Source organism: Carassius gibelio, chromosome B19, assembly GCF_023724105.1.
Source record: "Carassius gibelio isolate Cgi1373 ecotype wild population from Czech Republic chromosome B19, carGib1.2-hapl.c, whole genome shotgun sequence".
Taxonomy (NCBI): Eukaryota; Metazoa; Chordata; class Actinopteri; order Cypriniformes; family Cyprinidae; genus Carassius; species Carassius gibelio.
Window position 1 is genome coordinate 9834565 of NC_068414.1, and position 23264 is coordinate 9857828.

Below are 23264 nucleotides of genomic sequence, written 5' to 3' on the forward strand. Positions count from 1 at the left end.
CCCGTGGTTGGCTTGGCCACTGCTGCATTGCATTTGTGTCAACTTTTTTACATTTGTACTTACTCAATGTGTCTCTGCTGCTTGAACATATGATCAACACTCGTTTTTGGACATCAGGGTGTCTATGGAAAGACTCTTTGAAAGCTGGGAAAGTTTCGGCTAACTTTTCCACCCCCATTCATGCGTCTTCCCTCGTCACCTGAGTACCAGCTCCTCTTTACAACCAGGGATCCTGGGAATCCTAAGAAGAGACCAAAGAGAAGGGGCTGCAGAGCTGGCACTCAAGTCAAGAGAAGGCGACAATCCTGGATGGGGGTGCTCTGGCCATATCGCAGAGAAATATTCAGGTGTCTGCGGCCGGTTTTCCTCCTAAATGTGGGTGAAAATGCTCCTCAGCTTCAACATCCCGGGATGCTTCTACTAGTTGGACGTGAACCTCTTTTGTATCAGCAATCTGTTGATGTGATCATCATGGACCTGCCATTACCGATGTCTGCTGTGCTGTCTGACCAGTTGCCGTAACTGGAGATTTCATGACTGCGTCAGCTGTTTATGGTCAGTTCCATCACATTCTGCTCCATCACAATCAGCTGTTGTTGATCCCGGTCTGCCGAACATTACATTGCTTCACTATCCCTTGCTCAATGCTCGTTCCATTTCTAACAAAACTTTTATTCTTAACAAGCTTTTTGTAAGCAAGAATATAGATTTTATGCTCCTTACGGAAATGTGGCAAAGGGAAAATGAGTTTATTCACCTAAACGCTGCTAATCTCAGGATTCAGGATTTTTCAGAGGGCAGGCTTCAAGTATAACTCGTTTGAAGTAATGGTGTTTCATATAACATTATCCAGAGAAACAAATGTTAATGATAAATCCCCTGTGAGGTTTGTACTGGCACCATACAGACTTTATTAAAGAGTTTGGTGATTTTACATCCGAGTTAGTTCTGGCTGCAGATAAAGTTTTAATAGTTGGTGATTTTAATATCCATGTTGATAATGAAAAAGATGCACTGGGATCAGCATTTATAGACATTCTGCACTCTATTGGGGTGACAACACCTACTCATTGTCGAAATCATACTCTAGATTTGATACTGTCACATGAAATTGATGTTGATAGTGTTGAAATTATGCAGCCAAGTGATGATATCTCAGATCATTATTTAGTTTTGTGCAAACTTCATATTGCCAAAATTGTAAATTCTACTTCTTGTTACAAGTATGGTAGAACCACAAGTTTCCTTAGTATATCCAAAACCTCAGAACAACTTGATGTAACAGAGAGGAAGAATTGTATAAACTTGTTAAATCATCTAAACCAACAACATGGGGTTAAGCGAGGTTAACGTCCCCGGTTACTCACGTAACCTTAGTTCCCTGAGAGGAGGGAACGAGACATTACGTATGGGGAAATCCATTTACTCGAAATTATGAAGTCTGATTGAATAACTCTTTTGCTTGCAAATAGCCAATGGCGCCCTCGCCCTCACCTGATTGGCTGACCACCATCAATATATGTGACGGTGGGCGCCAAAACCCTCAGAATCTTCCACTGAACGAGAGTAATGAGGCTGGAAGGTTTTTCCACACGGCAGGTTACGTAATGTCTCGTTCCCTCCTCTCAGGGAACTAAGGTTACGTGAGTAACCGGGGACGTTCCCTTATCGAGTCGGTCTCTTGACATTACGTATGGGAACAATAAAACCCCCGCCGTGTTGGAAATACTGTCCGGCCCAGCTCGCATCGAGCCACAGAAGAGCATAAGCACTAGTTTTTACAGCGCGTTAGCTCTAGGTCGGGTACCGGACCTGGTTGAAACACCTCTTGGCACAGAGCCAAATCAGCTCTTACACCATCGTAATCCAGTGCACCCAGATAAGCAACACTGGTGTGATATGGGGAAAATGCAGCAATATGTTGGTGCTTGGGAATACACTGCCGGCTTATAATGCGGGCATAATAAAGGGACCACATTAGATAGTGAATGAATACCTCAACCGCAGCTATTACAACAATAACTGACGCTGACCTGGTAGAAACCACGGCTAGTGCACGCGCTAGGCAGGGCGTGCCCATAGCTTAGTCCAGTGACTGCTCAACTCCCTCCTCCTGCACTGACAGCACATGTGATGCGAACGAGAGAATGTCCAGATTATAGAATCTCGCAAACGTGTTGCGAGACGACCAGCCCGCTGCGAAACAAATGTCCTGAATAGACATGCCTTTCGCCCAACCCCATGACGACGCCAAACTCCTTGTGGAGTGGGCGTGCACCCCGATTGGGCAGGCGGTTCCCCGGGAAGCATAAGCTAGTCGCACAGCCTCCACTATCCAGTGTGATAGCCTCTGCTTCGACAGCGCGCTGCCCTTCTTGGCACCCGCGTAGCAGACGAAAAGCTGCTCTGAAGTTCGAAACTGGCTAGTTCTGTTCACATATGCAAGCAGGGCACGCACGGGGCACAAAGCGCACTTCTGAGACACTGAATTACTGTCCTCCTCGGAGCAAAATGCTTGAATTGTAACTATCTGAGCTCTGAACGGCGCCCATAGCAGCACCCTGCTCGAATATGGTCGTGCCGAACCATGGCACCAGAGTCTCGAGACATGAACGCGTTATGATAAGGCGTTCCGTTCCCGCTCTCCACGCCCGCAGCTTCACTCGGCTCTGTAACCAGTGTTGAAGCGGTCTCATGTGTAACAAGCCCAGTCTGCAGACGGAGGCTGCGGCCGCCATCAGACCGAGCAACCTCTGAAACGTTCTTAAGGGGATAGCTCTGCCTTGAACGAAGAGGGCTAGTGTATTTTGAATCGACTGGATTCTCGGCTCTGACAGCTTCGCGTTCATAGTGCGCGAGTCCAGTATCATACCAAGGAATGTGATATATTGGCGCGGCCGCAGTGTGCTCTTCTGAATGTTCACAGACAGCCCCAAACCTGTCAGATGGGCGAGGAGTCTGTGTTTGTGTTCCTCGAGAGCGCTTCTCGACTGTGCGATGACTAACCAGTCGTCGAGTTAGTTCAGTATGCGCATTCCACTGAGCTTCAGGGGAGCGAGCGCTGTCTTCATGCATATTGTAAATACACGGGGAGCCAAACCGAGCCCAAACGGCAACACTTTGAACTGGTACGCCACACACTCGAATGCAAAACGCAGGAAGCACCTGTGATGTGGGGCTATCTGGATGTGGAAGTAAGCATCCTTTAGATCCACTGCAATGAAGTAATCGTCGGGCTGAATGTGCGCGAGGATCTGCTTCACAGTTATCATCTTGAACGTGCGTTTCGTGAGCGCTTTGTTCAGTAATCTCAGGTCTAAGATGGGGCGCATACCTCCGTCCTTTTCAATTCAATTCAATTCAAGTTTATTTGTATAGCGCTTTTTACAAAACAAATCGTTACAAAGCAACTTTACAGAAAATTATGTTTCTACAATATTTAGTAGTAGCTAGTAGTTTGTGTCCTTTTTCGGAACTAGAAAATAACGGCTGTAGAAACCGGAATTTCTCCGTTCCACGGGTATATCTCTACTGCTTGTTTGGCCAGGAGAGAGGATATTTCTGCTCGTAGCAGCGGGGCGCTCTGTTCTGACACTTCTGTCATAATCACACCGCCGAAGCGGGGTGGTCTGCGAGCGAACTGGAGCATATAGCCGCATTTTATCGTGTTGATCACCCAATAAGATGCCGCGGGGAGCGTCGCCCACATGCTGAGATGACTCAATACAGAGGGTATTAATGCATGCTGCGGCAGGGCGTGCGCGCCAGCCACTGGGGAAGCATTGACCGCTATATGAATGGCAGGCGACTCGTTCGCGGCTTCTTGCACGGGAACAAACATCACCTCCTCGGTTGTCCCCGAGCTTCTGCTTTGCGAAGCGTCTCTCGGAGGAGAGGCTTCGCTTATGTAGCAGGTAATAGTAGAGGGAGGAAGAAAGCTCTTTTGCTGAGGCATGTAATGCATGTTTATTGAAACAGAACACAGCGGTTTCATTCTCACAACATTTACATCTTTGACAAACTCTGGGCGGGAACATGCCCTTTTCGCCGCAGGTCCGACGAACACGTCCCGCGCTCTCTTCCCCCTGGCACGAGCATCAGGAACGCTGCTCCTTCTTGCCAGCCGGGCGCCCTTGGCTGCTAGAGGCCGGTTTAGGACCAAAATGGGGCTTCCTGGGCTGCCTCTGGCGGAATGGTGGCTCTGGCTTACGACGCTCTGCCGCGCTCGGGAACGCGCGCCTGGTATTTCCCGCCTGGCGCTGTGCCGAAGAAGATCTGGACCTCGCTGCAGGGGGGGCTTGAGACCGTTTCGGCAAAAGATGAGGCATCATCTTAGACTGCTTGACGGTCTCGGCGTATTTCTCTGACAGAGATTCCACCGCGACACCGAAAAGGGGCTCACCGGTGCATCCAGGAACTGCCTCTTTTCGGCATCGTGCATGCCGGACAGCGTCAGCCACAGATGACGATGCAGGACCACAAGGCTGCTCATATTGTTGCCGATTCCCTGCGCTACCTTTTTCGACGCCGCGAGAGCAAGATCCGCCGCCGTGCGCAGCTTCCTGAGCGACTCTGGGTCCGGGCTTCCCTCATCCAGAGACCCAAGGAGCCGAGTTTGGAAGACCTGCAGGATTGCCATTGTGTGGAGTGCAGATGCTGCATGTCCAGCAGATATGTACGCCTTCTCGGCGATGTGAGCAGTAGCTCGACATGGCTTAGAAAGCAAAGAGGCAGTTTTCCAGCCGGGAGAAGACGCCAGGTGGGCCGCGATAGCATCCTCGACGGGAGGCAGTCGCGCGTATCCTAATTTCTCTGCCCCTTCCACCGTCGTCAGCAGCTGGGTCCCCTGTGCATGGGCTCAGGCTGAGTAAGGGGAGTGCCATGACCGGGTGAGTTCTTCGTGGACCTCAGAGAAAAAAGTCTCTGCGGGACTTCAGCCTGGCGGCCCGCGCAGAGGAAAGAACCGTCCATCCATCTCTTAAACGGCAGCTCCTTGGGGGCTGTCCACTCCAATTTCATATCTGCCACCGCCTCCGTGAGGATCGCCATAAGCTCTGGATCCAGCGAGGCGGGGGCGGCTTCAGGGGGAAGCCGGCGGACGGGGGAGAGGCAGGAGATACAGGGCCACCGTTACGGGTAACGGCCAGCCTTGCACGAAGGATCTTGATGGGAAGCTCCTCACTGGCACGACATCCCGATCCTTCGAATGCCGCCTCTGCGTGAGCCCGACCCAGGCACAGCACACACTGCTCGTGTGCGTCCGGGAAATCAATGGGCCCACCACACATGCGGCAAAGAGACATTTTAAGAGTAAAATCACCGGAACGCGAGAGGGGATAATTTTCCACAATTTTCTGCTCTGTATGCGTGAATCCACGGCGAAACCAAACTCAAGTGAAGAAAAAAGATTCTGAGGGTTTTGGCGCCCACCATCACCTATATTGTTGGCTGTCAGCCAATCAGGTGAGGGCGAGGGCGCCATTGGCTATTTGCAAGCAAAAGAGTTATTCAATCAGACTTCATAATTTCGAGGAAATGGATTTCCCCATACCTAATGTCGAGAGACCGACTCGATAAGGGAACTAAAGTTCGGGAGCAGGGCCACACCTCAAACAATCACCTGACTTCCAAACTTCCATATATACCGGGCCACCTCACACCACTCTGCTAGTCTCGTTATCGAGAAGGACAGGTGTACTTGCCTGGTCTGAACGGCGCGCTGTTTGATTCATCGTCACTGATGACACTCAACGATCACCTCTCATCATTCTGATCACAGTCTCTTTCAGAGCGTTCGCGATGGATCATCCACATCCTGGGCCTCGAGCGCCCACTCACACACTCATCTCAGGCAGATCCTGAGCCCAACCTCCTTGCTCTCCGTCAGTGAGATTCACGGGCCGAATTCGCCATCTTAATTAGCGCGGTGAACGCCGAAAATGAATTCCCGCTCCCGTCGCGGCCGCTCGCTCACGCTTCCTCAGCGCTCTCATTGCACGTCTTCTAGAATCCAGAGCCGAGGACAGCTGAACCACGGGTCGCCTTCAACACGTTCTTAAATCCAAGGTATCCAGTTCAATCGTGCAGATAACAAACAGTTATTTCAACTATATTGAGTTCAATTAAACTTCTGTCATAACAAACTTTGAGCCCCCCAGCGGTACCTCAGGTGGATGACCTCACAACTAACAACTGCACCACCTCTACATTGCCCAGCGGTCGAGCCTGCAGTTAACTACAGCACCACCAGAAGCGCCTCAGGTGAAGCGATCATTTAGCTACAACAGCACCGCCATCAGCGCCTCAGGTGAAATGATCATACAGCTACAACAACACCACCAGCAGCGCCTCAGGTGAAACAATCATACAGCTACATCGGCACCGCCATCAGTGCCTCAGGTGGAACGATCATACAGCTACAACAGCACCGCCACCAGCGCCTCAGGCAAATCGATCATACAGCAACAACAGCACCGCCATCAGCGCCTCAGGTGAAGTGATCATTTAGCTACAACAGCACCGCCATCAGTGCCTCAGGTGGAAAAATCATACAGCTACAACAGCACCGCCATCAGCGTCTCAGGTGGAACGATCATACAGCTACAACAGCACTGCCACCAGTGCCTCAGGCGAAACGATCATACAGCCACTCACAAACATCCTTTCATCCCAACATCCTTTTTTTCCACCCTAACTTCAGCTGTTTACAGGAATATGGCCCTGTGTTTCTAATTATCTAACTAATCTGACAAGCACTGTGTCATAATGTTGTTACTTCTGCCCAAATAGCATTGTTAAATCTGCAGCTATCACCACCGCCACCACCACAGCGGTACCTCAGGTGGATGACCTCACAACTAACAACTGCACCACCTCTACATTACCCAGCGGTCGAGCCTGCAGTTAACTACAGCACCACCAGAAGCGCCTCAGGTGAAGCGATCATTTAGCTACAACAGCACCGCCATCAGTGCCTCGGGTGAAACGATCATACAGCTACAACAGCACCGCCATCAGTGCATCGGGTGAAACGATCATACAGCTACAACAGCACCGCCATCAGCGCCTCGGGTGAAACGATCATACAGCTACAACAGCACCGCCATCAGCGCCTCGGGTGAAATGATCATACAGCTACAACAGCACCGCCATCAGCGCCTCAGGTGGAATGATCATACAGCTACAACAGCTCCACCAGCAGCGCCTCAGGTGAAATGATCATTCAGCTACAACAGCACCGCCAGCAGCGCCTTAGGTGAAATGATCAATCAGCTATAACAGCACCATCAGCAGCGCACTAGGAGGAACGATAATTCGGCTACAACAGCACCGGCAGCAGTGCCTCAGGTGAAATTATCATACAGCAACTACAACTCTGCCAGCAGTACCTCGGGTGAAACGATCATTCAGCTACAACAGCACCGCCACCAGTGCTTCAGGCGAAACGATCATACAGCTACAAAGCTCCGCCATCAGCGCCTCAGGCGAAACCGATCATACAGCTACAACAGCACCGCCATCAGCGCCTCAGGTGAAATGATCATACAGCTCCAGCAGCACCACCACCAGCGCCTCAGGCGAAATGATCGTTCAGCTACAACAGCACCGCCAGCAGCGCCTTAGGTGAAACAATCATACAGCACCACCAGTAGCGCCTCAGGTGAAACGATCATACAGCTTCAACAGCAGCACCTCACATAAAACGATAATTCCGCTACAGCAGCAACACCACCACAGCAGAGCCTCAGATGAATGATCACACAGTTAACAACCGCTCCACCTAGACCTCAGCGGAAGGGCCCGCAGCCATCTGCACCACCTCAGCAGCACCTCAAGTGGACGAACATGCTCCTAACAACAGCATTGTTACCTTATCCAGGCTAAGATTAGTCAGTGAGAGCGCACAGTCTTAAGTGCATGTGTAAGACTGCTGACTGTTTCTATAGCAACCAGGAAGCTTCTAATAGCAACTCCAGTGACGTGCAGTGTTTGGTTCTTTCGTTCAGAAGGTGGGGCTTCCTGTGATTAAGCGATCTATTGAGCATTGCATGTTCTATACTGTTGCTCACACAGACCAGCCGGTCTCCTTCAACCTCCAATTCCATTTCCAAACCTCTTTCCATTTCATCCTTTAATCCCAACATCACTTCTTCCACCCTTCCTCTCTCCCTACCTTCCCTACCTCCTCCCCCCTCCTATCCTCTCATCCCAACATCCCTTCTTCCCCCTTCCTCTTTCCCTACCTTCCCTACCCCCTCCCCCTCCCATACCCTCTCATCCTCAACCCCTCCCCCACTCAATACATCCTTCTAGAGGCGCCTCCACACCTGTGCATTCCGTGATGGAGCCACGTGATAAACTCCTGCTCTCATAACCCTACGATACCAGCAGACTGACTTGCAAAGCACCTCCGCACTCCTATCAAGAACCTGACATAGTCGACAGGCCACTAGCTAGAAGAGCTGTATACGGATGCAATACCCTAAGTAGACTTCAGCAGTTAATATGGTGGTTGCCCGGTTGATTCTAAACAGCCTCCGGAATTCAGTTCCTACAATTCACAGTCAAGAGCAGTCTCCACAGCATTATGAAATGTGTCCCATAGTCATAATATAACATCCTTGGGGGTTTGAATAGTCCGATTCTACTCATCTGCCAACTTAATCTACTCAACAACAACTCCTCCTCCGAGCAACTCCTATACCACGACTCCTTAATCTCGTAAACCGACTCTCGTCTCGTTTGACATTCCAGAAGTTAGACTTGGCTCCGGAATAAACATGCATCTCTCGCCGGTCATACCACTGACCTAACACCAAATAGGCTTCCTAAGAAGCCATTCTTAATCGCCTTGCTCCAAGCATGATCTTCACGATACCTCTCCGGTCGGAACTGTCTCAAAGCTTCCTTCCATCAACCGACCCACTATATATCTTCAACTTAAAGGGGGGGTGAAATCCTCGTTTTCACTCAATATCCTGTTAATCTTGAGTACCTATAGAGTAGCCCTTATGAAAAATAACCATGGTTTTATTATAGTAAAACTGTAGTAACCCATGGTTTTTTGGCGTATTGACTGCCATTTGTAAAACCACAGATTTACTACAAATACCATGGTAAAACTATGGTTAATATAGCAAAACCATGGTTAATTTGTGGTTACCATGGTTTAACTACAGTAACCATGGTTTTTTGGTTTTATTTGTAGTAAAACCATGGTTAATTTTCGTAAGGGAGTACTGCATCCTTCATAACTCCAAAAAGAGTTTATTTTTATTATATTTATAAGAGAAAGATAGTCTGTACCGATTTTTCCCGGATAAACACGAGCGCCTAGAGGCGTGACGTATGGGCGGAGCTAAAGAATCACGAGCGCCAGTAGGCTTTTGAGTTGAGAGCATGTGGAAGCTGTGACACAGATCCAGAGGCTGAAATTTAACAAGAGCAGCATCAGCAAAGGCGGTATGCTATGTGGTATGTACTGAAACTGTATATATTTGCTTAGCGGTTTTGGAAAATGACTAAGTTCCACTTTATGTCGTCTTTTTTTTTTTTTTTTTTTTTTAAGCTGTACATGTGGAAAGTGCAGTTTGATGACAACATCGCATGTTGTTTACTTGATGTGCTTACGTGCTGATACCTAAGTTAACAACACATAGATATTTGAAGCAGTTTTACTCACAGCATGTGGTTCCAACACACAATCGTGACCCTTTTCCATTGGGACTGCATTATCCTTAAGAAATAAACGATGTGCAATCCGAAATGCAGGGAACAAACAAAAACACTTGCACAACTCCGTTGATGCTCTGTAAAAATAAACTCCATCCACTGGTCCCTTAATGCTGTTTCTCTTTTGGTAATCTGTGCAGGGTTGTCTTGCCCTGGCAACCAAAAACACACTTCTTTTGTGACTTTTCGTGACGCTCTCGCTCTGATCAGGCTGTGCTCAGCCTCTCAGTGCTCTGCTATACGGGAGCGCGCGCTCTTCCGGCAGAAGAGCGCGCACTTAGGACCCATATAAGAAAATTCTGCTCCATCTAACGTCACACAGAGCCATACTCAAAAAAAACTTTCAGAAACCGGAAGAGGTTTTTTGGAACAAAAATACTCCTTCAAACATACAACTTAATTTTTGAAACTTTGTCCATGTTTAGCATTGGAATCCAACTCTTTAACAGTGTAAAAAACTCAGTATGCATGAAATAGCATTTCACCCCCCCTTTAAAATCTCACTCTCATTCCTTCCTCAGATCCCCACGTGCATTTAAACCTACTTGAGGGATCAACTATTCCTTCGAATAACCACTGGCTGCGATTGCCCAGCTTCACTCTTTCCAACACATTCATATTTAAAGACTTTCGAAAAACAGAAACCCACGTTAACCATCTAACACCTGAACTTAATCAGCCTCTGCATCCTCTCCGTACGAACAGGCTTACTAAGCTCACATATCTCAACTCTTCCCAACTTTGGGGGTCCTCATTGTCTGGCCTAAATATACACTAGAGACGGTACCCCCACCTTGAGTCTCCCTGAGCCATCAATTCAAGATTCCCTGATCAACCTGACCATCATCCCATTCCCTCGACCCCTTCATCCTCTTTCTACTCTTCCCCAGTTGCATAGCTGGTTTGTGGCGTGGTCCTAGCTAGTGAAATGGGATTAAGCGAGGTTAACTAAAGTTCGGGAGCAGGGCCACGCCTCAAACAATCACCTGACTTCCAAACCTCCATATATACCGGGCCACCTCACACCACTCTGCTAGTCTCGTTCTCGAGAACCCACCCTTCCCTCCCTTTCTCATCCATTCAACCAACCTTATCCCTCATTATATTTCTATCAGATTGTATCAGGGGGTCCTCATTGTCTGGCCTAAATATACACTAGAGACTGTACCCCCACCCTGAGTCTCCCTGAGCCATCAATTCAAGATTCCCTGATCAACCTGACCATCATCCCATTCCCTCGACCCCTTCATCCTATTTCTACTCTTCCCCAGTTGCATATCTGGGCAATATCTTGTGGCGTGGTCCTAGCTAGTGAAATGTATGTTAGACCTTCCAGAAGTCATAGATCCTCTTCTGACTATTATTAATTCCTCATTGTCATCAGGATATGTCCCCAAAACCTTCAAACTGGCTGTTATTAAGCCTCTCATCAAAAAAACACAACTTAACCCCAAATAACTAGTTAATTAGTTAACTAGTTAAGAGAACTAGAATCTCCCTTTTCTGTCCAAGATACTAGAAAAGGTAGTATCCTCACAATTATATTCCTTCTTAGAGAAAAATGGTATTGGTGAGAATGTCCATTCAGGATTTAGACCGTATCATAGTACTGAGGCTGCTCTCCTTAGAGTTACAAATGACCTGCTCATACAAGTGGTTGTATCTCTCTATTAGTTCTATTGGATCGTAGTGCTGTGTTTGACACAATCGACCACAACATTCTTTTGCATTGACTTGAACACTGTGTTGGCATCAATGGAAGTGCATTAGCATGGTTTAAATCGTACTTATATGACCGCCATCAGTTCGTAGCAGTGAATGAAGAGGTATCATATTGATCACAAGTACAATATGGAGTACCTCAAGGCTCAGTACTAAGGCCGCTACTCTTCACTCTTTATATGTTTCACTTGGGAGATATCATCAGGAAACATGGTGTTAGCTTTCACTGTTATGCTGATGATACTCCGCTCTATATTTCTTCACGGCCTGGTGAACCACACCAATTTAAAAAAAACTCATGGAATGCATAGTCGATGAAAACTGGATGACAAGTAATTTCTTACTGCTAAATTCTGAAAAAAAAAAACAGAGGTGTTAATTATAGGTCCTAAAACTCTGCATGTAATAACCTAGAACACTGTCTGAGACTTGATGGCTGCTCTGTCAATTCTTTGTCATCAGTTAGGAACCTAGGTGTGCTATTTGATAGCAATCTTTCCTTAGAAAGCCACGTTTCTAGCATTTGTAAAACTGCATTTTTCCATCTCAAAAATATATCTAAATTACGGCCTATGCTCTCAATGTCAAATGCAGAAATGTTAATACATGCATTTATGAACTCAAAGTTAGATTATTGTAATGCTTTATTTGGTAGTTGTTCTGCACGCTTAGTAAACAAACTACAGTTAGTCCAAAATGCAGCAGCAAGAGTTCTTACTAGAACCAGGAAGTATGACCATATTAGCCCGGTCCTGTCAACACTGCACTGGCTCACCATCGAACATTGTATACATTTTAAAATATTGCTTATTACTTATAAAGCCCTGAATGGTTTAGCTCCTCAGTATTTTAATGAGCTCCTGTTACATTATAATCCTCCACGTCCGCTATGTTCTCAAAACTCAGGCAATTTGATAATACCTAGAATATCAAAATCAACTGCGGGCGGCAGATCCTTTTCCTATTTGGCGCCTAAATTCTGGAATAACCTACCTAACATTGTTCGGGAGGCAGACACAATCTTGCAGTTTAAATCTAGATTAAAGACCCATCTCTTTAACCTGGCATACACGTAACATACTAATATGCTTTTTTCATATCCAAATCCATTAAAGGATTTTTAGGCTGCATTAATTAGGTAAACCGGAACCGGGAACACTTCCCATAACACCCAATGTACTTGCTACATCTTTAGATGAATGGTATCTATGCTAATATTAGTCTGTTTCTCTCTTATTTTGAGGTCACCGTAGCCACCAGATCCAGTCTGTATCCTGCTGCAGCCTGGAATTGAACTACTGGTTTCGTCTGGTCAGAGGAGAACTGGCCCCCAAACTGAGCCTGTTTTCTCCCAAGGTTTTTTCTCCATTCTGTCACCGATGGAGTTTCGGTTCCTTGCCGCGGTCACCTCTGGCTTGCTTAGTTGGGGTCACTTCATCTACAGCAATATCGTTGACTTGATTGCAAATAAATGCACAGACACTATTTAAAATGAACAGAGATCACATCACTGAATTCAATGATGAACTGTCATTTTGCATTATTGACACACTGTTTACCTAATGAATGTTGTTCAATTGCTTTGACGCAACGTATTTTATATAAAATGCTATACAAATAAAGGTGACTTGACTTGACTTAATCTCCTTTCTATTACAGACTCTTTTAATTTCATCCAGCATGTTACTGGACCCACGCATATTAAGGGTCACACCCTGGACCTTGTTTTTTCTCTTTGTCTAGATATAGTAAATACACGTGTGGAAGATGTACATGCAAGTGGCCATAGTTGTGTGTTTTTTAATATTAAGGCCCAATCCCAATTCTATTTTATTCCCCTTCCCCTTCCCCTACCCCTCGCTACCCCTTGAAACAAGGGGTAGGGGAGAAAATATGCCCCTAAGGATTGGGACACCACTACTATTCCGTCACATGCCATCATTCGTTGTCTATCTCTTACAATACACACATATGTATGCTGGTGTGCATAAGAGCCTTTAATTATTATAATATGAGCTTCTTACAGATATCAGAAATCGCGCAGCTCATACATCCAGGAGAAAATAAACTTGGCAAAGCTGCCAAAACGACTTTTATTAAATACAGTTGAAATACTGAATCGCTAAATTATATTTTTCAGCGACGAGAGGATACAATCGCTGTTTTTAAGTTAACTCACTCTAAAAAGATAAACGCACAGACGCTTTTTAAGTTAACTCACTCTAAAAAGATAAACGCACAGTTTAGCGATTTCTAATTATTGGGGGGATTAGCCCCCATCAATGTCTACGGCAGTTATCGCCCTGATCAGACATATGCTGTGGCACTATCATGCAGTCTGTAATAATATGACGTTAGCAAATATAAGCGATTTTTGCAAACATTTCTTTGAGTAACATTTAATATGAACTCACAATTGAATGTAACATTAAACAAATTATTACTTTGTGTTAAAATCTTTATTAATGTCAAAAAAAGCTTACATTTATGCTGTAGCAGCCATGTTGCCGAGATAATTCATACCCCTTCATTTGAAGTGTGGTCCCAAAAAATCTTCACGTATAGGGCCATCTGGCCCTTCCCCTTACCCCTACCCCTCCAACCAAAATTGAATAGAAACACCCCTACCCCTTCACGTAAAGGGGAAAGGCTAAGGGGTAGAATTGAGATTAGGCCTAACTTTCCTCAAGATGCTCCGCCCCAGATAATTATGACACAAAGGCGGATTATTAATCATGACACTGCCGGGAGGTTCTCTGCCTTGTTTGACTCATGTTCTCTGATGGGATGCACTGATGTTGATGAGGTTATCCAGTCTTTTAATGGTCAGTGTTTATTGATTTTAGATAAATAGCACCAATTAAATTAAGCACTGTGTCCCACAAAAAAGCCCTGTCCTTGGATTGATGAAGCTTTCCAAAGTTTTAGGAGAAATTGTAGAAAAGTGGAGCTTCTTCGGAAATCTTCTAAGCTTGAGGCTCATAGGCTCCACCTTAAAGATCTATGGGTTACCTTGAATGAGATGCTGAAAACTCGCTTTTTTTCCTTAGGTTATGTCCTCGAATAAGCATAATCCCAGAATTTTATTTGACACCATTAATAAAATAATTTCTCCAACTAGCCCTCAAACAACTGTGTTATCTAAATCTGACTGTAATGAATTCCTCCACTTTTTTTGTTAATAAGATCAGTGATGTTAGGGCAAACATCGTACCATCACTGGCCCAGAACTCTGTCTGTGACTTGTCTCCTGCTCATTGTTGGTCCACCTTTACACCTGCGACATTACATGACATCACCTCTCTGTTACATTCTATGAAATCATCATTTTGTCCTATGGATGTTGTCCCTACTGTGCTATTTGTTTAGGTTTTAAGTTTATATATATATATATATATTAGTTTTATTTTTAGGTTTTATTTGTTTAAGTTTTTGTCTCTACTGGCCCCTCTATTGTTGAGATGCTTAATTCTTCACTTTTAACTGGTGCCATTCCTAGTTCTTTTTAAACATGCTGTTGTTAAGCCTGTACTTAAAAAAACAAATCTGGATCTGCTACAACCTAAAAGCTATAGGCCAATATCTTCACATGATATGTTGTGACGGGTAGACGAACCAGGTATCCCTTGCTAACCATCCACCCTCCTTATCCCGTTGTGCCACTTGTGCCGCTTCTTGACGTGGGTTTAACGACTTCTAAAAATGATGTTATACACTTTTATATTATTGGTAAGGTACTTTACAATCAGGATTGATTGGCAAGCAGCTGCAGTTACTTCTGTTTAATGTGGTATTGATTGCCATTCGTTAATGTTTTCAATAAAAAGCAACCTATATACAATTAAAACTGCAGTTGGTAACTTTTGACGCTCTAGTGGTTAATAAACAGAACTGTTTGCGTCTTGCAGAAGAACATCGTAGCCGGAACTACTTCTCTCTGTTTATGTCTATGAAGAATCACAAAGGTACTGGGTTACTCCGCCGCGGTACCCCCGAAGCAATCTAAAATAGTCTGAATATAAACACTTATTATAGGTGCACCCTAGTGATTCAGGACAAGCTAAAAACATGGTTTGGAAAATGGATTCATGGTGTCATTATATACATTTTTCTACATTTTGAACACAAACAAAGTTACGGACCGCAGCTTTGATTGGTTGTTTCTCACCTGGAGCGATGTATTTCTGCAAATGGCAATAGGACACTGGGAGGAGCCAGGGGAGCTTGTTTTTTTCACAGATTATCTGTCTCATATTCTACTGTCAGGACATAATGACAGGTTTAACAAATATGTAAAAAATATATTTTTACAAAAGTTACCTACTGCAGCTTTAACAGAGAGAGAGAGAGAGTTAGAGACAGAATATGGTGGGGAAGCAACGTAAAAAAAAAGGGCACCAAGCTCTTTGTCAGAGGAACTTGAAGTTTTGCTGGACCTTGCCACCATGTCGGAGATCACACCCCTATGGACCACTATAACCTGCACGTTCATGGCCTCATATCCCTTTCACGATATGTACGCCTGATCAATCACTGATGGATTGGTGATAGGGATGAGTGTGCCATTCATCAGGCCAAAGACTCTGGGGATGCCAGAAATGGCATAACAGCCCTGCTGCACCTCCTGGACCTCCGGACGTGTTGCTGGCAGCCAGATGTAATCCCCGGCATGGCACAGAAGGGCGTTGGTGACAGTGTGGATGCACCTCCACACAGAGGTCTTGCTTTGGACATAGCCTTCTTCCACGACCTCAATGAAGTTCTCTGTAGCAAAAAACCTCAGCGCTGCAAGCAGCTGGGCTTCAGGGCTTAAAGCAAAATCCCGCAGCGTTAGCCTGGCAAGCGCAGGTCTGAGAAGGTCCAGCAGCTCCATAATGAGTTGGCTTGGGAGGCAATTTTTTTTAATATAGCCACGTCAGTTAAAATGTCAAAAGGGCTTAAGTTTTGCCAAATAAAAATACTTACATGGACTAAACTGCTCTGCGGCCGGCACCGTCTTTGATTCAATGCAAGGACACATTGGATCGCTGCCATAGTTGGTCGCTTACTGGACACCACCGTGCTTACCCGTTTATAGATCTTAGCCATTTAGAGCCAAATTGTTTCCCAGATTTTAATTATCAAAAGTGATTGCCAATTTAAATGCTTTAATGACATTATGAAAAAGCCTAGGCTAATTACCGCCATATTAGTTCTGATACCACATGAATTCAACTTCATAAATAGGCCTGTATCCATTGCGAACATATTTTATTATTAGTCTTAAAATGTCCATAACATAAAATCATTGTTGAGCCACAACATTGTGAACATAGCATAGTTTGACTTGTATTGCACTGCGCTGATTTCTAAAGACTGCTGCACAGTGGCAGCGACTAGAGTCTAGAGCTCAAACAACGCTAAGAGAGATGGTCCAGACCAACCTTACGAAATTGTGACTTACAGAAGATATACTTAGCGTACTAACGTGTCAGGAATCGTTAAGAGAGAGGTTAAGGAATAGGTTAAGAACTACTTAGCAATAAGAACGTTTTGGGGAACCGGGCCCTGGTCCGGGGGTCGCTCTGGGCAAACATTGATGAGATGATCTGTAGAGGCACAGTACAGACAAACTCCTACAGCAAGGTGACGAGAATGATTCATGCGTGTAAGGCACACAGTGTATAAATTAATAAGACTTAGTTTGATACTTGCAAGTCTCACCTATTTGATAAAGAGTCCTGATGCACTTTGGGGCTCCACTTGGTCTCTGCTGAAGTGAATTGACGAGACCAGTTCGTCATCATTAATGATGGAACAGTTTCTAAAGTGTTACTAATTATTTAACAAGATATTTTTCTAAATGTCTGAGCAGCTCTGGTCTTGGAGGGCCACTGTCTCGTGGAGTTTAGCTCAAGCCCTAATAAAACTCTGCGTTTAGCTTTCTAATAATGCTGAGTAATTTGGATGCAGTATTATCTGAAAAGGTTTTTATCCCACTTTGTATTCTCACTAAACTGAGTTTCTGTATGAGACTGACCCCTAGTGGACATTTCAGTATGTGAGCTTTCAGATTTACAGACACACCTGTTTTGCACACGTCTCTCAAACACAGAACCAGGAAACTCAGTTAAAAGAAACTGAAACTGTTCTGCTGTTGATTGTGTGTCTGTATTGCTGTAGACAGTGAAATGGCTGAAGCCAGTGTTTTTTCAGTGGAGCAGTTCAGCTGTCCAGTGTGTCTGGATCTCCTGAAGGATCCTGTGGCCATTCCCTGTGGACACAGTTACTGTATGAGCTGCATTACAGACTGCTGGGATCAAGAGGATCAGAAGAGAGTCTACAGCTGTCCTCAGTGCAGACAGACCTTCAGTCCAAGACCTGCTTTAGCTAAAAACACCATGCTGGCTGAAGTGGTGGAGAAACTGAAGATGACCAAACTAAAAGCTGCTGTTCCTGCTGGATCTGGAGACGTGGAGTGTGACATCTGTACTGGAAGAAAACACAAAGCTGTCAAGTCCTGTCTGGTGTGTCTGGAGTCTTACTGTCAAACTCACTTTGAGCGTCATGAAGAGTTTCGTCCAGGAAAGAGACACAAAGTGACTGATGCCACTGGACGACTGCAGCAGATGATCTGCCAGAAACATGAGAAGCTTCTGGAGGTTTTCTGTCGTACTGACCAGCAATGTGTTTGTGTACTTTGTATGACAGATGAACATAAAAACCACGAGACTGTGTCAACTGCAGCAGAGAGGACAGAGAAAGAGGTATGAACTGAAATCACACATTTAATGCTGACCCTTCAAGTGTTTCTCCTCACTGCAGTCTCCAGCTGATCATGAGTGCATCATGTGATCTACTCTCCCATTGAGAGTTACTACATGACTCTGTGCATTAGATCATGAGCTCAACTTTACTCACCTCTGACACATCGCTCAAGATTTCTGCTATAACTCTACATGCACCACAGTTATTGTTTTTGTCCATTACTTCACATTAATTCTTGATTGCAGAAAAATGATGATAATAAACATATGCCCTCCTTCATATGTGAGGACTTCATGGAAACTAAATTAAATTAATGATCTTAAAACTCTGAGAAACACTGTAGAGAAGATATTTTTAATCAAACAGGCACAATTTTACATGAGTTTGTGATAGCTTTGTATGTGATTTGCTGTTTTGAATGTCTCCTCCAGAAACACTTGAAGGAGACACAGAGTGAAATCCAGCAGAGAATCCAGCAGAGACAGAAAGATCTTGAGCAGCTGAGAGACGCTGTGGAGTCTCATAAGGTGAGTTTGGAGAAGAAGAGAAGTTTGAGACTCAGTTTGACTCCTCTTTCAGTCCCACTGAAGCCGCTGTGAGGAAGCAGTAAGAGCTGATTGTGATGTGTGTCTAACAGCGCTCTGCACAGACAGCAGTGGAGGACAGTGAGAGGATCTTTACTGAGCTCATCCGCTCCATTGAGAGAAGCCGCTCTGAGGTGACACAGCGGATCAGAGATAAGGAAAAGACTGCAGTGAGTCGAGCTGAAGGACAAATGGAGCGACTGGAGCAAGAGATTGAAGATCTGAAGAAGAGAAACACTGAGCTGGAGCAGCTTTCACACACAGACGATCACATCCATTTCCTGCAGGTAACCCAACTGTAGAGCAGGTTATTGAGGACAGTGTGAGATAATCAGGTCTTTGAGTCGTGTGTGTTGTTATTCCTGCAGAGTCTTCAGTCTCTCTCAGCTCCTCCTGAATCTACAGAAAACATCTCTGACAGTTTCCTCTTTTCTTTTGATGGAGTGAGAGAATCTGTCCGTCAGCTGAGACTCAAACTGGAGGATTTCTGCAAAGAGGAGATGAAAAAGATATCTGGTAAAATATTAGATTTATCTGCTCTCTGTAACGAGACAAACATCATCTAATATCATAAAGAGAAATGTCTAAGGAATAGATCCAGGTCTCATTTTCTCTCTGAGTGTTTATATCTGTTATTTTCTCAGTCAGTAACATTGTTCCCAGGAGCAGAGAGGACTTCCTACAATGTAAGTCACTAACAAACACAATCACACTCACTTTAGTTCTGCAATACATTAATACTGATGTTTACTGTAAATTTTTGATAAAAGCACTTTTTTTTTTTCAATCCGGACAAATATTTTTTAAAGTTCAGCTACACAAAAAAAAAAAAAAGGGATTTGGCTTAAATGCTAAAGAAAGTTGGGATAAACATGAAAGTAAGTTGAGAGAAGCAAAATCTGGACATGAAACACTCCAGATGAAAACTTTAAACATAAATACATAAGAATAGATAATATATAAATATAATAGAAGCTTATCTTTGCAAATTGCTAAATTTCAATGTGAGAACAGTTTTTGAAGTGAATTCATGAAAATCATAACACAACTCAATCAATCAATCACCTTTATTTATATAGTGCTTTAAACAAAATACATTGCGCCAAAGCACTGAACAACATTCATTTGGAAAACAGTGTCTCAATAATGCAAAATGATAGTTAAAGGCAGTTTATCATTGAATTCATTGATGTCATCTCTGTTCAGTTGAAATAGTGTCTGTTTTAATTTGCAATCAAGTCAACGATATCGCTGTAGATGAAGTGACCCCAACTAAGCAAGCCAGAGGCGACAGCGGCAAGGAACCGAAACTCCATCGGTGACAGAATGGAGAAAAAAACCTTGGGAGAAACCAGGCTCAGTTGGGGGTCAGTTCTCCTCTGACCAGACGAAACCAGTAGTTCAATTCCAGGCTGCAGCAAAGTCAGATTGTGCAGAAGAATCATCTGTTTCCTGTGGTCTTGTCCTGGTGCTCCTCTGAGACAAGGTCTTTACAGGGGATCTGTATCTGGGGCTCTAGTTGTCCTGGTCTCCGCTGTCTTTCAGGGCAGTAGAGGTCCTTTCTAGGTGCTGATCCACCATCTGGTCTGGATAAGTACTGGATCCGGGTGACTGCAGTGACCCTCTGATCTGGACACAGACTGGATCTGGTGGCCACGGTGACCTCGGAACAAGAGAGAAACAGACAAATATTAGCGTAGATGCCATTCTTCTAATGATGTAGAAAGTACGGTGTTATGTGAAGTGTTCCGGTTCCAGTTTACCTAATTAATGCAGCCTAAAAATCCTTTAACGGATTTGGATATTAAAAGCATATTAGTATGTTATGTGTATGCCAGGTTAAAGAGATGGGTCTTTAATCTAGATTTAAACTGCAAGAGTGTGTCTGCCTCCCGAACAATGTTAGGTAGGTTATTCCAGAGTTTAGGCGCCAAATAGGAAAAGGATCTGCCGCCCGCAGTTGATTTTGATATTCTAGGTATTATCAAACTGCCTGAGTTTTGAGAACGTAGCGGACGTAGAGGAGTATAATGTAAAAGGAGCTCATTCAAATACTGAGGTGCTAAACCATTCAGGGCTTTATAAGTAATAAGCAATATTTTAAAATCTATACGATGTTTGATAGGGAGCCAGTGCAGTGTGGACAGGACCGGGCTAATATGGTCATACTTCCTGGTTCTAGTAAGAACTCTTGCTGCTGCATTTTGGACTAGCTGTAGTTTGTTTACCAAGCGTGCAGAACAACCACCCAATAAAGCATTACAGTAGTCTAACCTTGAAGTCATAAATGCATGGATTAACATTTCTGCATTTGACATTGAGAGCATAGGCCGTAATTTAGATATATTTTTGAGATGGAAAAATGCAGTTTTACAAATGCTAGAAACGTGGCTTTCTAAGGAAAGATTGCGATCAAGTAGCACACCTAGGTTCCTAACTGATGACGAAGAATTGACAGAGCAACCATCAAGTCTTAGACAGTGTTCTAGGTTATTACAAGTAGAGTTTTTAGGCCCTATGATTAACACCTCTGTTTTTTCTGAATTTAGCAGTAAGAAATTACTCGTCATCCAATTTTTTATATCGACTATGCATTCCATTAGTTTTTCAAATTGGTGTGTTTCACCGGGCTGCGAGGAAATATAGAGCTGCGTATCATCAGCATAACAGTGAAAGCTAACACCATGTTTCCTGATGATATCTCCCAAGGGTAACATATAAAGCGTGAAGAGTAGTGGCCCTAGAACTGAGCCTTGAGGTACTCCATACTGCACTTGTGATCGATATGATACATCTTCATTCACTGCTACGAACTGATGGCGGTCATATAAGTACGATTTAAACCATGCTAATGCACTTCCACTGATGCCAACAAAGTGTTCAAGTCTATGCAAAAGAATGTTGTGGTCAATTGTGTCAAACGCAGCACTAAGATCCAATAAAACTAATAGAGAGATACACCCACGATCAGATGATAAGAGCAGATCATTTGTAACTCTAAGGAGAGCAGTTTCAGTACTATGATACGGTCTAAATCCTGACTGGAAATCCTCACACAACTCTGATAGATCAAAACACTCTTTAAAAATAAATACATTATTTTAGATAAGATATGAATAAGATAGAAGCTTATCTTTTACAGTTCTTGATTGCAGTGTTTTGTTTCTTCATCAGATCGTCATCAGTTCACTCTGGATCCAAACACTGCACAGAAACATCTCTGTCTGTCTGAAGGGAACAGATTGGTGACTTACACTGACACAGCTCAGCCGTATCCTAATCATCCAGACAGATTTGATGGTTGTTTTCAGGTGTTGTGTAGAGAGAGTGTGAGTGGACGCTGTTACTGGGAGCTGGAGTGGAGTGGGAGTGTTGTGGATATATCAGTGTCATATAAGAGCATCAGCAGGAAGGGATCTGGTAATGAGTGTGTGTTTGGAGGTAATGATCAGTCCTGGATACTGCGCTGCTCTCCCTCTAGCGTCTCATTCTGTCATGATAACAAAGAGACTAAACTCCCTGTTTCCTCCAGCTGCAGGAGAATAGGAGTGTATGTGGATCACAGAGCAGGAACTCTGTCCTTCTACAGCGTCTCTGACTCAATGAACCTCATCCACACAGTCCAGACCACATTCACTCAGCCGCTATATCCTGGGTTTAATGTTTGGGGTCATCAATCATCAGTAAAACTATTATAACTATCTAGATTATACAGAGATCTACACATTGTACAGTTATATGTGTTTTAGACAGAGGGACTTGAAAATAATAATTATCTCTTTTTTGTGTGCAAAAACGTATAACTTTATATAAACTTATAAAACATTATAAGTAAACCTCAAGGTACATATATAAAAAAACAACAATAAAAAATAAATCTGTCTTGACCCCTTTAAAACAAAACTAGAGCTGAACTTCTGTCATTGACAGTAACATAAATCACACAATACTATAACTGAGCGAATACTTTTTCATCAGATTAATCTAATATTGATTGTAAAATTAGTCAAATTCTTTGTCTCTGGAATGGCTTTGTATTTTCATAATCTGATACAGCTGTGCTCTTATTACACACAAGAAGAGCTTTAATAAGATGAACTCAACATTGAAATACAGAAATCTGCATTTTAATAATTGTATTTTTAATCTCGATGATGATTCAGAGAAATGAGGTGCTTCTGAACTGAATTCAGTCAATGTGACACTGTTTTTCTGTTTCTTCTTTCTTTCAACACATTTGCAATCATCACATCTGATTTTCTGTCATTATGATGTATGGAGTGTAGATTGATGTGCATGAAAAATAAAGGATTTTAGCATTAGACTGCAACATTAAATGAAGGGGTCTGAATATATTTTAGTGGCAGATGTCTGCTGAAGTAAAACCATCTCACTGTTTGATTTTATTCTACAGCAAGTAACAAGTCTCCAGACTGGTTAAAAACAGCAGCCTGCCCAAGAAAACATTTTTCACACAAC

General features: G+C 44.0%; 2 protein-coding genes across 7 annotated transcripts in view; one reads left to right on the plus strand and one right to left on the minus strand.

Moving 5' to 3' along the window:
* Positions 1-23264, minus strand: part of LOC127979195 (nuclear receptor subfamily 1 group D member 2-like) — a 79116-nt gene that overhangs the window by 3657 nt on the left and 52195 nt on the right. The gene's annotated exons all lie outside the window — the stretch shown is intronic.
* The window catches only part of LOC127979198 (tripartite motif-containing protein 16-like), a 41635-nt gene continuing 35935 nt past the window's right edge, over positions 17565-23264 (plus strand). Inside the window, exons 1-6 of one of the 3 annotated variants that reach the window (XM_052584479.1) lie at positions 17565-18200; positions 18633-18728; positions 18839-19072; positions 19154-19301; positions 19430-19471; positions 21960-22096. In XM_052584479.1, coding sequence (XP_052440439.1) covers positions 17625-18200; positions 18633-18728; positions 18839-19072; positions 19154-19301; positions 19430-19471; positions 21960-22096 — 1233 coding nt within the window. In that variant the 5' untranslated portion in view covers positions 17565-17624. Of the gene's footprint in view, positions 18201-18632; positions 18729-18838; positions 19073-19153; positions 19302-19429; positions 19472-21959; positions 23122-23264 lie in introns of those variants that run through there. The other 2 variants (XM_052584477.1, XM_052584480.1) reach the window with 2 other exon arrangements.